Source organism: Coenobita brevimanus, chromosome 71 (genome assembly GCF_032717465.1).
Source record: "Coenobita brevimanus isolate Jiangsu-jjx chromosome 71, ASM3271746v2, whole genome shotgun sequence".
Taxonomy (NCBI): domain Eukaryota; kingdom Metazoa; phylum Arthropoda; class Malacostraca; order Decapoda; family Coenobitidae; genus Coenobita; species Coenobita brevimanus.
Genome location: NC_137024.1, coordinates 3819610 through 3834395, shown reverse-complemented (window position 1 = coordinate 3834395; position 14786 = coordinate 3819610). Strand labels below are relative to the sequence as shown.

Here is a 14786-nt window from a genome sequence, read left to right as displayed (position 1 = left end):
AGAAAATATTGTACCTTATATTGCAGATGAAATTACTACATAACTATCTGTTTGCCCCTTCACCCAAATGCGTTCCTCCTAATGTGACTAAGATAAATGATTGCCGGAATAAAATTTGAATTATGTCTTCGTGTTGAGGTTACGACTTACGGTACGTTTATTGTGACGTGATAAAGAATCATTATGAAAGATTATTTATAACTCTGGGTTTGGCATGTAAGAAAAAAGTCGTAGAGAAATTTTACGTTGATGTACCCTTGATGTGAAAAAAAGATATAAAAAAGGTATTATGTTTGAAGGTACAATGGGTTGAAAGGGATAGTGAAATGCAAACAATGAGTATGGTGCAATCTGTGGCGAGGGGGGGGGGATAGGCGTGGTGGGTACAGAGAGAGAGAGAGAGAGAGAGAGAGGAAGGGGGGAAGGAGGAAGTGGAGAAGTTAAATAGAAAGGGTGATGGAAATGGGAGAGAGAGAGAGAGGAATTGGTAAATAGATAAATAGAGAGGGAAATGGAACACAGGATTCGAGAGAGAGAGAGAGAGAGAGAGAGAGAGAGAGAGAGAGGAAGTGGTAAATAGATAAATAGAGAGGGAAATGGAACACAGGATTCGAGAGAGAGAGAGAGAGAGAGAGAGAGAGAGAGGCAAGCAGGCAGGTGGAGTGGGGGGGGGAGTCAAGGCCGTTGGGCAAGACTGGTGAAGGTGGGCGAGTGGGGTGAGGCTGGTGCGTGAGGGGGGGGGGGAAGGACGGCAGGAAGGAGAGAGAGAGAGAGAGAGAGAGAGAGATGGGGTGGATGCAGAATCGCAGTTGTAAGTAAAAGGTGTGTGGTGGATGTGGGAGGAGTGAAAGGATGTCATGAAGGAGAGAAAGGGAGAGAGAGGGGGGGAGGGAGTTTGAGGGATGTGTGAAGTGGGTGGGGGGTTGTGAAGTGGATAAGGAATGGAGAAAGTGGAAGAAAGGGGCGAAGGAGAAAGAGGGAGAAATTGTCTATTCTAGAGTGGAAAGAGATTGGTCTGGGGTGTATGTGTTGATCGACTGGGGATGTGTAGGTGTAAGTTATTAGGCTATGGCTTAGGATGTTGTTGTGGGACGGATGAGTAGGGATGGAACTGGATGTGGTGGGTGAGTGATGTGGGGTTGATGTGTAGATAGGGAGCTTGGTGAGGGAGTTAAGGAAGGAGTTGAGTGGAGTGGATGAGTTGGGTTGATGGAGGCGGGGGGGTATCAGGAGGAATGTGGGATGGGGAGAATGGAGGACGAGGAGAACAGGGAAGGAAGATGGAGTAGGTGAAAGGAGGCTTTAAGAGAGAGGTAGATGTGGGGTGAGATGTGAGGTGCGTTGAGGGTAGAATGAGCTGGGGTGTGGGGTGGTGTTAGGAGGGGATGGTGTGAGGAGTGGTTAGGAGTTGGGAGTGGGTGTAAGGACGTCATGCAGGAGTGGGGAGGGGGGAGTGGGAAGGGAGTGCGACTGGTTTTGGAAATTATTGTGAGTGGGAAGGTGAGGAGAGGTGGCATTTCACTGTTGATAGTTTTCCTGCTTCAATACATTCCTACTTCTTCCCGTAGTTCTCGTGCGTCTGCGATTTCCTGTTTTTGTTTTTGTATTCTGCCCACACCATTACGAGTGGGAAATGGGGTTAGGATGATGATGATGACGATGATGATGATGATGATGAGAGAGAGAGGGAGGGAGAGAGAGAATATGAATGTTGTGGCGTGTGAAAATAAAGGGATTCACAGATATTTCACTCACTCTGGATATGAACAAGAGCTAAAATCTCCCATGAACAAAATAATTAACCTTCGCGTATCTGTGTTCCGAACTGAGATTTAACGTCTTTGATACGAGAGAGGTGTTGCCCGAGGTAAAGGAACTGGAAAAAAAAATAATAATAACTCAATCACACGAAGATAAATTGATGGGGAATAATGTCATCAGTATGGGAGATATTTCCTGAGCTGAATACAATAATGCAGAGGCAGGAAAAAATAAGTCATGATTCTGAAAGGGGGGAAGCGTGAAGGTAAGTGAGATCTGAGTGGATTGTGAATGGGAAGGTGTGGCTCCGGGGAGAATACCCGCTCGAGGTGGGTGGGGAAGCTGGGTGAGAGAGAGAGAGAGAGAGAGAGAGAGAGAGAATGTAGGTTACGTAACTTGAAGGAGGTGGGTGGATGTAGGTGGTGATGGGTTGGGTTGTGTGTGCACATGTAGGTGGGGTTTGCTGAAGGTGGGTTAAATTGATACTGCAGTAGGGCTAGATCAAGTGAGACTAATCCATCCCTTCCTTACGATGAAATCTGTTTTATTTGGCTCGTGTTACTACAGCACCAGACATTTTACTAAACAATGGAGGCTGTTTAATCCCTCCAGTGAATAAATGAATAATAAAATGAATAAAATTTCCTGAAGATTGCAAGAATATAATGAACAAGGCCACGATATTGAAGAATTTGGATTGTATAGTTTTGTGTGCATGTGGATGGGTAACTTGAGTGGAGATGTGTGCATGTAGAGTGAGAAAGTTATTGGGTGAGATAATTGAAACTATGAATGATAAGAGGGAGGGAGAGAGAGAGAGAGAGAAAGAGAGAGATGTGAGTGGGTAGTCTAGCAAGAATGAATGTAAAGGTCATAGTGCCACTCCTTATACCATTTTTCTACACTCACCCCCTCCCCTTTCCTCCTCTCCTCTCCTCCCCAGCCACCTTGCCACTCCTTACCTTACCTTACCACTCCTCTCACCACCTCCCCTCTCCTCTCCATCCACACCACTCACCATTCCTCACCCCATCCCCTCTCCTATCCATCCACACCACTCACCACTCATCACCCCCTCCCCTCTCCTATCCATCCACACCACTCACCACTCCTCTCACCCCCTCCCCTCACCTATCCATCCACACCACTCACCACTCCTCTCACCCCCTCCCCTCACCTATCCATCCACACCACTCACCACTCCTCTCATCCCCTCCCCTCTCCTCTCCATCCACACCACTCACCACTCCTCTCACCCCCTCCCCTCTCCTATCCATCTACACCACTCACCACTCCTCACCCCCTCCCCTCTCCTCTCCATCCACACCACTCCTTTGCCATCCACAACATCACTCCTCTGTACCACACCTCCCCCTGCCCCCTTTCTCCCCATCCACCACACCACTCCACTATACCACTCCTCCCCCTATCCCCTTTCTCCCCATCCACCACACCACTCCACTGTACCGCGCTCATCTACACCCACTCCTTCCCCTCCTCCTCCCCACCCACCACTCCACTCTGTCCCTGTCATAACACATTCAACTGGCAGTGAGTGGATGTATATTTTTATTTTATTCTTGTTACTCCCAAACAATATCATTCAGTTTAAAATGGAATATTCAAACTAGAGAGGGTTTGAAACAGATATAGTCGTCATTAACCACATTAGTACAAGAGGCCATTCCCAAGTTGATTAGAGTCTTATGGAGGTAACAAGAACAAATTATTTTAAGAGGTAATCCTGCAAAAAAGGTTAACTTCTTCACTTCCATTACATATTGATCGTCATCTTCACTTAGATGACATTTATCATCTTCACCATCCTTGTCTTATTGTAGCATTTTTTCCACACTCTTATCCTGCTTAGCTTGAGTCAACTACCTTACCTCAGCTGTCCTCTTCTTATGTTATTCTTACGATGTACAGAGGATTTTGTAAAGCCTTGGAGAGATGTGTTGAACTGGAGGGGTAAGATATAACCGTCATTAACTCCTTCAGTACTGCGCCTCTCAAAGGTGAATACAGTAATCAGGAAGTAGTGAGAGAGAGAGAGGGGGGGGGGGAGCCATCAGAGAGATTTAGAGTGAAGGGGATAACAGGAAGGAATGACTTGTGTTCTGTAGACAAAAGACTAAGTTGCTCACCCTCAGCTTCTGGTTTGGTATCTGTACAGGTACTGTTCATTGTAAGTCAGGGATGTCTTCTGTCTGTTGCCAAACACTTTAATCCCACAAGTGTTGGCCACAAATAAAATACCAGAAATATAGCCAGTTCTTCCATGCAGTTGGTATGGTAGTGTTAATTTGGAGAAACTAGACAGTCATCGAGTACTATAATGTTAATCAATTTACAAGGGTCAAGTAAAGTACCTGTTTTGTATACCACTGTCACTACTCTCTCCTTTACAGGTATATAGGGCAGTGAGAGGGTAGGAGGAAAGGAAGTACAGTACATGATAAGAAGAGTGGAAAGACAACAAGTTGGCAACAGGAACGTGTGGTACAACAGTAACTGGCGTGAAGTGGTGGTGATGGAACTCCAGTTACAAACTTCACATTGTTAACGCTTCTTTTGACAGAAGGTTGGTCTTTTTTGTATGTGTTAAGTAGGGGAGGCAGTGAACATGATTGTATGCAACACATATAAGAAAAGAGAGAGTAGGCTGATTACGTACGAGTCTGGGGGAAATAGTAGCCAGGTAGGCTATTTCCTGGTCAGGAAGGCTGATAAGAGGTTGGTGAGGGATATTAAAGTTGTTGAGAGTGAATTGTGTGTGCAACAACACAAATTACTTATATTTGACATGATGCTTAAGGAGTGGGTGGGAAAGAAGAGTGCCTATGCACCCAGGAGAAAAATATTGAAGTTGAAAAAACAAACAGTAAGGGATGTCTTCTATAGTGAGATGAGTAGAGTTGTGGCTAAACTGGGAACCATTGACTGAAGTGTTAATGAACAGTATAGAGCTGTCAAGAACCGTCTTCTAAGAGTTGCTGACTCAGTATGTGAATGGACAAGTGGCCCCCCCAGGATGTAAGGTAACATGGTGGTGGGATGAAAGAAGCTACATTTCAGGAGAAAAGAAGGCTTTTATGGGAGTGGAAAAGGGGTGGTAACAAAGAGGAATACTTGGCTGTCAAGCATAGGGCTAGAAAAGAGGTATACAGGGCAAAATCTGAGTCTCGCAGACTTTTACTGGATAACCTAACTAGTGTTTAAAGGATGAATATGATATTTAAGGTGGCAGATCAGATGAAGAGGTAAAACAGTGATATCAAAGGTGAGCTGTGTGTGAAGGATGATGATGCAAAGGTTGTGGTGAACAGTGAGGATATTAAAGATGCCTGGAGAGAGCATTACAGTATAACCAGTTGCTGCATGAGGAGTTTGACTGGAACAGGGGAGATTTGGAGTCAGCATATCCAGTATTTAGTCCTTGACCTTTGATTGACGCTGCTACTGCGAGCAGAGCAATAGGCAGGATGCAGCTGGGGAAGGCAGCAGGTGTGTCCTTGTTGACTGCTGAAATGCTGAAGGCCTCTGGAGGTATAGGAGTGGGGTTAGTTACTGATTTGATAAATATGATTATTGAGGATATTAAAGATGCCTGGAGAGAGCATTACAGTATAACCAGTTGCTGCATGAGGAGTTTGACTGGAACAGGGGAGATTTGGAGTCAGCATATCCAGTATTTAGTCCTTGACCTTTGATTGACGCTGCTACTGCGAGCAGAGCAATAGGCAGGATGCAGCTGGGGAAGGCAGCAGGTGTGTCCTTGTTGACTGCTGAAATGCTGAAGGCCTCTGGAGGTATAGGAGTGGGGTTAGTTACTGATTTGATAAATATGATTATATATGAGTGTGTTGACCCAGATGACTGCCTGAGGAGTGTGATTGTAAATGTGTGAAGGGGAAGGATGATACCCTGGAAAGAGGAAATTATAGAAGCGTAAAACTTTTGGACCAGATAATGAAGATAATGGAGAGAGTTCTAGAAAGTATGACTAGAGAAAGAGTGATTATTGATGATATGCAGTTTGGGTTTATGCCAAGCAAAGGGACCACTGATGCCATATTCAATGTTCAGCAGATTCAGAAAATACTATTACCCACTCAGTTTTAGTGCGGTACTCTAGTAAGGCCATGTTTAAAGTTGTTTCGCTCGACTCATTCATTATTTAGTGTCTGATGAATTAGCACCTTTTCATCCCTTAAAGTTGCTAATGACTTATTTTGATTTTGTTTTGAAGTCAGGAATGAGTGTTTTTGTACTTTTAGCCCCACAGCCATGAACCAGAAGCATGTCTTACCTAATCTGGTGACATTGTTTTGCATAGTTTCTTCTTGCTATCTCCAGATAATTCTGTTCAACTCAGGTGAGCCCTTTCACACAGGAGGGAATAGGTATAGCTTTCATTAACATAGTGGGATAGGCCTTTTCCTGAGTTGGAAAAAGAAAATGGAAGTAGCAAGAATAAAAATATAAATACACCATCAAATTGAAAGTGATATTGTAGCATTTTTCTTGTACACATCCAGACTTAAGTGAGGACTGATTGTATTGTATGTTATTGTAGATGCCGGGTAACCTGCAGAATGGTGGGGCGGGAATGTCCCAGAAGCCACATTCCATGCCCTCACGTACCATGTCCCTCGACTCACTCCAAGACAGAAGTGCATCGGTAAGTCAAGTGGGGGCAAGTAACCCATTTGCTGCTGTTGGTACACATGTTGGTAGATGGGAGTGCCCACCAACAGTTACTTGATGTAGTGTTACTTTCAGGTGACTATACCATGTGACAAGCCAAATAGTTTCTTGTAACCCAGGGAACCATTTACAGTACCATGTTGGGTGGTAACTGCATGACCAAGTGAATGTCTTGTGGTCTAATGCAGTAAGGTGCTCCAACTGGATATGGCCCTTGAGGGTTTACACCCAGTTGCCATTGGGGTTTATTGCTCACATGATGCCACCCAAGGAAGAGGAACTTGTCACTCTTGCCTTAAATGTCCAGATTAAGTAGCATAGTCCAAAGCCACTACACTGCTGATGAGGCGATAAAGGACTGTATGATAGAATGGAATGTGTACACTTAGATACATTCATCAGATAAATTACAGGTCGTGTGATTAAGTTAGGAGAAATCCTAGAAGTCAGAGATGAATATACGGTATATTCTGTATGCATAACTCAGGTAACCCTTTTCTGCCATTGGTACTCTTCGATATTTTATTCAGGACAACAATGAGTATATTGTTCAGTTGAGAGAAATCCTAGCAGTCAGTGGGTCAAGTGTTGGCATTTCCTTCTCCAGGGTACGTGTTCATTCTTGTCATGATGTGACTATTATATTCCCTAGTCACTTATAAGATGCAAAAGTCCTGGTTATGTTATTCTTTTACCATTCTTTTTACTTATTAGTCAACCTGAAACTAAGGGAAAATTGTCCATTACAGCTTCATTGCCACATATTATGCTGATTTGCCCATTTCCCCTAACTTACAGTATCAGTTTTATGGATAATATTGAGATATTTGGGAACACATCCCTGACTTTATAATCAAGACTTACTTTATAGTTGAAACTCAGACTGCATGCAGGACCACATTGTCATATAGTCATGTATTAATACATCCGTATTAATGACATTGTTGTTGCAGATCCATTCTTAATTCCTACATAATGTACAGTGAGAAGAAGCTTGTTTAGTAGTAATCAGGGTCATACTGAGGCCAGATTGATTTGCAATGTCCAGACAGCCCAAGTTTTCCCATTTCAATGGGCCACGCTTCCATTCACATATCACAATCCCCCGGAATCCTGACTCCATCAGATAGGCCAAAAGAATTTCACCACGTTCTGTAGCTTCACATATACCTAACTGATAGAGTCAGTGCAAACGCGATCATGTTAAAAAGGGGTGCCAAATCCCAGGTTATGCGCTTCTGTGCACAAAATTCATCCAGCCAACTCGGTCTCTTGTCAGTCCCTTAGCCTCGCCAACTTCCATACCTCTGTTCCTCACCCACTCATCCACCATATCCCTCGATATTCTTCTTGGCCTACCTCGTCTCCCCTCTCCTTCAAATTCACTGAAAAATACCTTTTTCACCACTTTTGTCATCCATTCTCTCCACATGACCGAACCATCTCAGTACATTCTCTTCGATTATTGTGTCCACAGACGTCCTCCCTCCGCATCTTTCATAAATCACATTATTCCGTATCCTATCCACTCTCTGTATTCCACATACATTCCTCAGCAGTCCCATCTCCACTGCTTACTCTTGACTTTTCATTTTCATGGCCCACCATAGTCTCACATCTGTATGTTAAAGTTGGCACTGACACGCCTTCTTGTAAGCCTCACACAGCTGCAACACTCAAGCCTCTGTTTCATATCATGGCTTTCATAGCACCAACTACTTTCCTTCCTTGTGTCACTCTACTTTCCACTTCTTTTTCACATTTTCCTCTCTTTTCTGTCACTGTACCCAGGTATTTGAACTCTCCCACGAATTCTAATCTCTTTCCATTCAATGTAACATCATACTGAGAGTCACCGTCTCTCCCAGTCTCTCTCAGTAACCATCACTTGACTCTTTTCTACATTTACTCTCAAATTGCGATGCTCACCGACATCTGCAAAACTCTTCACTAGTCTACCAAGCACTTGTCCAGTATTTGCAAGTAGCACTGCTACATCAGCATACAACAAATTTGAAATATTCCATCCATTACCATTCATTACCAACGCCATCCCTCTTTCCTTTACTCGTGTTTTTACTTCTCTCATCACCCCATCCATATACAGTACATTATATATTGAACAACGATGAGGACATTACACAACTTTGTCGCATGCCCACATTGATCGTGAACCAATCACTTAGATGCCCATTTACCCTTACGCATGCTTCACTACCATCATAAAAACTCTTGACAGCGTGTACCATTTTACCATCTACTGTACACCGTACATGTGCAATACCTTCCATAATCCTTCTCTGTCTACATTGTCGTATGCTTTTTCCAGATTCTTCAATTCCATAAACACCTTATAGTCCATCTTACAAGCCTTCTCCACTGTTGGAAAGGAAAACCTTTTTTCTTGGTTTTGGTCCCATTCTTCTTACTAATGCTCAGTGCCTCAGCCATGTCATAATTACAGGACCAGTAGGCCTGAAAATTACTCTGCATTTATCTGGGCCTGGTATCTTGAGACTCCTCTCTCTCACTTGTTAAACAGGCTTTTTAAATTATGAGCTCAGAAAGTGTAAAATGACAGGTGCAGAACCACCAGACACAAACACAAACATCCTTGTAAAGGCATATGTTCTCTTCAGCTTCAAATATAGTTACAGTGTTGGTCAGATTTGACTTGAATGTCCCTACTAGTCTGTTTGCTTTGTGATTCTTTTTTGTATGAGTTATAAATCCAAAGAAAGCACTTATTTTACATGTAAGAAGCAGACTTTGGGAAATGTCTTTTATTTGTTTGGAATCCTGTCCCTCAAGTATTTTTAATTCAGTATTATTATTCCTTATATAATTGTAAATTACAGTTCCACTGTACACGCACTAAATATATGTGCTGATGAAAACTAATGATCACCTAGTAGCAAGTAGTGTGTCATTGTTAGAAATGCATGACTTCCAAGCATGGTTAAGTAACTACGATATAAGGAAAATGTTTGGCTCATGATTTCAGGTGCTGATGTTCAACTGAACAGGTGTATACAGTAGTTAGGGTGTACTTTATTGTTTGAATAATGCCATTCAGGAGTGGGACACTTGTCTTATCTATCTGAATTACTAATCACTCACCAGACCCCTATTTTCTTGATGGGACAATAAAAGATAATGAGTTTTTAGTGTCATTTCAAAGATTCCCATTTCAGTTTCTTTTACAGTGCAACTTTCCTAAAAGACTTTGCTCTTTACAGGCAATGCTGGACCAGAAGATACAGGAGTATCTTCCCACAAGAATCAATAGAACAACCCCCAAGATAAATGAGTCTGCCATGCAGTTTGTCAAGGTCAGTTATATTAAAAAACCCTCATATATCATTAACTAGTATCTTATGAGTTATATAAATGTATAAGTCTTACAAGTATGTTATCTGTTAAAAGTACTGTACATATGTGTAATACCTTAGGTGTGTTTTTTATGATCCAAAACTTCGGTGCATGTTTCCATAAAATGTGTATTGTCTTCCCTTTTCTTTCTCCTGATCTAGCTCCCTACAAACCATTCCCCCCTACTTTACCATCAGTCCAAGGTAACTACTGTGGTAGATTATTACAGTTTTGTACATTCCTGTCACTTTTGCAGTTCTTATTGGTTGTTATAATTTATCCACTGTAATATAATGGAAAGTTTTGTCCATTTGCACCTCATTTCCTGTAGCTCAGTTGCAGAAATGACAACATTGCAGCTATATACTGTATCTTGTCCATAGCACTTCTTTGTGACTTGCCTCATATGCAGTTCAAAATCATTTGTTACAACTTAGCATTCAAGAATGATGACAATTTTTGCCCAAGTTAAAATGGACAGAGTATAGTCACAAGTAATGTTATGTGTATTGCTTCCACTGTTGACATTTGAGGCGTCTAGCGGCAGAGTGACGTATGCGCCAAAAATGGCCGATGGTGAGTTATTCCCGCCAATATGTAGGTGGAGTCTTCTAGATCCTCCCTGTATAAAGCTACATACAAAAAGGACCCTTATGACTGGCTGGCAGATGGGCAAGCATCGCATGTTTTAGGCCTTGAAAACCCATATAGGAAGTCTGCTCCCACATGGCAGAGGGATGTACGGGCCACGAGGGGCTAGCCATTGGGAGGCCGTGTCTCAGTACTAGCCCCCAGCCTCAGCCAGTCCCCCACCAGTATCCCCCTAAACCTCGCACGTGGTTGATGGGCTGCACTGTCCTCTGCCCATTTTGAGTGCTTTGAGTGCTTTTAATTAAAAATGTACAATATAAAAATTAATCAAAAATCAAGAAATTGCATTATTAATATAAAACTTTCACACTTTATTAATTTTTATGTTTATTTGGATCACATAATTATAACCCATGTTAATATTTTGTGTATGACCCCCAATGGAGGGGTGCGTTTGTGTGTTTGGTTTTGGTTTTGGTTTGTTATTTTTTCTAAACAATGGATTCATTAAATTGCATATTTTGAGAGCATTACATTAATATAAAACAACATTAGTTTTTTCTTTATACCTTTTATGTACACATTCTTCAAATTTAAGCTTTAATTACTCGAAAATAACGCCCTGGTGCATACATCGCACTGCCGCTAGAAGCCTCATTTATGATATGACACTGTACAGTTAGGACAAAAGTTCACTGGTATTTCACCGCTTCTATTCCTCATTTCCCTCTTCTGGCTACTTTTCTTAACATGACTATTATTCCTAAGCTGTGAGTCTTGGTGTATTTGTCTGCCCTAAGATAATTCATTATGATAAGATGCTTCTGGAAGGAAAGTTACAGACAGTCGCTGAGTGCAAAATATATGCAGTGGAGTAGTTGGCAAATTTTATCTCTGCCTGTGCCATTGTTTATATCCCTGTATTATCATATTTGCTGGCAGTTGTTTATGGCTGGTTAGCTGAGTAGGGATAGGCGATACCAGCTGTCATAGGTAATTGATTATATTGATTGTCAAAGGTGTAGAGTATACTTGTAATTGATTCGTAATCGATTATATTACTTTCACTGACATAACAATAGTATTACAGATATACCTGTATTTACACTTGAAAATTCTATCTATCTATCTGTTGCCAGACACCTCAATCCCATTTGGGGTGGCCACAAACAAATCACCTCCACGTCGCCCTGTCCCCCGCCATTTCACTGCCCTGCTTCCAACTCACACCCCCCTCTCTCATATACCTCTCCACCCCATCCCTCCATCTCATCCTCGGCCTCCCCCTCCCCCTTCCCCCCTCTACCTCATTCACATACACTCTCTTCGTCAGTCTTTCACCCTCCATCCTCTCCACATGGCCAAACCACCTCAGTGTGTTCCTCATAACACTTCCTATCACATCCACATCCACACCACAACGCTCCTTTATATCCTCATTCGTCAGCCTGTCTCTCCATGTGACTTCACAGGCTCCTCTTAAATAACTCATTTCCACTGCTCTCACTCTTGACTTGTGTCCTTCCAACTACGTCCAAGCTTCACTTCCGTACGTTAGAGTTGGTATCACAATACTGTCATGTAGTAACTTTTTCACTTCCATGCTCACTTCTCTGTTTCTTTTCACTGCTTTCAAGGAACCAGCAACCTTTCTTCCCTGCTGTACCCTTTCAAGCACTTCACCCTCCAAACCTCCATCCTTACTCATCACACTACCCAAGTACTTAAACATACTCAGATTTTCCAATTCCTCACCATCCAACCTCGCTGTACATTCACTGACTTCACCTCTCTCAAAGACCATCACTTTACTCTTCCCTACTTGAAAATTGACATTTATATTATGATGTTTTCTTGTAACCCAGGAAACTATTTTCAGAATTAGGCAGTGACTGTATGGCTAAGCAGATGCCATAATCACATGATGCCACCCAGGGATGAACAGTGGGTCACATGCCTAAAATGCCTGAACTGATTAGCCTTGCCTTGGGCCCTTCTGCTCCAGAAGGGGCAGTAATCGATAGGATGATGCATGTCTTGACTCATTATATATTATGAATGAATGTGTGAATGGATCACATATTAATGAGGGAGGAAAAAAAACTCATATACTGGTAATGGATGAATTAGAACAATTAAAATTTGCATCACGTATTCAAGGTTGTAGAGGATACCCTCACTGAAGAGTAGTAAATTAAAATTGCCTTCCAAAAGTTTCACCAAATTCATTTACAAATCAGGGACTTTGTGTTAAATTCGGTATGGTTTAAAAAGAAAAGTGCACAGTAGGTGGAGATTTATACAGTGCCGTATTTAACACTGAGATCAGGTCCACGTAGTTAGGACTTTATTGTACTGTTTATGCCATTTGATGTATACTATAATGGAATTACATTAGATCCAGTACTTTTTTCTGTAATGAATAGGCTGTCCCCTTTTTAACTTTAGTTGATGGATAGTATTTCGCAGGTGTATGCAAAATGCCTATACTGTATAAAGAAAAATTCCAAAAAGAAACATGTATTGATGGTTAGGTGTATGAGGTGGAGTCAGGATTCCAGAGGCCTGAGTGATGTGTGATTGATTGTCTGACCCATTTCTCTAGGCAGGCTGTAAATAGTGCTCCTTCTGTTGTGCTATTTTTTCCCTTGATTTCTGGACTCTACTTTACCCCATCTTTCAGTGGGTAAAAAAGTCAAGATGATGATGAATACTGTCCATTAACAGACTGGTCCAGCTGCATTGTATAAGTCAGCCACAGAGCAGATCAAGAAGGCTGAGGCTGTGAAGGAAATGAGGAAACATATGGAGGAAGTGGAAGTGGACTGGCAGCAGGTAAGTTTAAACAAAATTATAGAGCTACATAGACTTGCAGTTTTTGTGCCTCCCAGGACGTGGTTTTACTGACTCGATTTGAATTTCTATTTGGCTAGTTTCTGTTTGAATTTCAGTATTTTACTTGTTTGGTTTTTGATTTTCAGAGTTCAGTTACTGAATAATTTTTACATATGGTTTTTACTTCTTATCAGAAGTTTGCTTTTTACTTAACAAGAAAAGACATGGAATTTGTTCAGCTCAGGGGAGAGCAAAGCAGTGTTAAGTAGATGAATACTGTACAGTGACTCTAAAAAGAATTGTGTTTGCTTTGATATAAGAATTATGAGAAATGTTATTATGAAAAATGTACAGTACAGTGTTTCTTAATGAGAAGTATTTGTTTATATTAATTAGTAAAATACAGTTGTCCAGTAATAGTTTAACATTGTAAATTAACATTGTACTGTATTTTAGTTACAGTAACATGGTAGCATATACATATGCTGGCATTTTTTATGTTTTGGGATTATCATCTTTCTTTGAAGCTATATTTTTTCTTTACCAGGTTGTGGTGTTTCTGCATGACTGAATTGGGTGGATGTGGGAATGTTTAGAAGCACCATCATTATGTCTTTAGGTGGCTTTTGCATTCATTACTGTAATTATGCATAGGATACTGAAGGTAGAGAATTTAAAATTACTCCAAAGGTATTGTTATTAAAATGAATCTTTCAGATCTTTCCCATATACAGATTCATAGCTCTTGAGAGGGTGGAGAATAAAATAATAGTTTTTGGAATCTGAAATATGTTTATGTGCAGTTTCAGATAATGTATGAAATCTAGTGAATATTAAGTGAGAGATTCATATAAACATGGCCAGAAATCAAGGAGAAAAGTGTTGTAACTTTGATCAGAATGTCTTCCTAAATTTTGTAAATGCCAAAACATTTTTGTTTAGGCTGGTGACTATATTTGCTGTGTGCAGTTATTTCTTACCGTGTGTTACCCTGTGCAGTATTTCACAAAATACAGTATTAGGAAAATCACATTCCGTATAGTATGCTACCATACCCTAAGTTTTACTCCGACAGATTTCATACCAAATGATCTCAGATCTTATACTGTCAAACTTAACTGTGCCACATGGCAAATCTTATTTTGTCAGACATCACACTGCCACACCTCAGATCTTCTACTGCCAGATATCACACTGCTATACCTCATATTACTCTGCCTCGCACTACTATGCAACACAGTCTCAGTCATATCATACACTGTCACACTCAGTAATATGATGGTTTCATTCACTCACAGTTGAGAACAATACACCTGTCAGTGTTGCAGTTGCCAAATTCTGGGTTCATGCCATGTTCTTAAGATATAAGGAAAATTTTAGGCATTGATTACTGCAGGCCTCCAGTTTCCCCTAAAATCAGTATATCTCCTTAATACAGAATTTCCTTAACAGATGTTTTCAGGAGTGCAGTATAACTTTTTTTTGAGTTGTTGGTACTGGTGATAGCATACTCACAG

The 14786-nt window shown here is 41.4% G+C and overlaps 1 protein-coding gene across 1 annotated transcript in view; it reads left to right on the top strand.

The window, feature by feature from the left end:
- Positions 1–14786, top strand: part of LOC145406848 (uncharacterized) — a 123871-nt gene that overhangs the window by 40480 nt on the left and 68605 nt on the right. Inside the window, exons 3-6 of the mRNA XM_080277956.1 lie at positions 4173–4345; positions 6341–6445; positions 9711–9803; positions 13162–13269. Coding sequence (XP_080134082.1) covers positions 6341–6445; positions 9711–9803; positions 13162–13269 — 306 coding nt within the window. The 5' untranslated portion in view covers positions 4173–4345. The remainder of the gene's footprint in view (positions 1–4172; positions 4346–6340; positions 6446–9710; positions 9804–13161; positions 13270–14786) is intronic.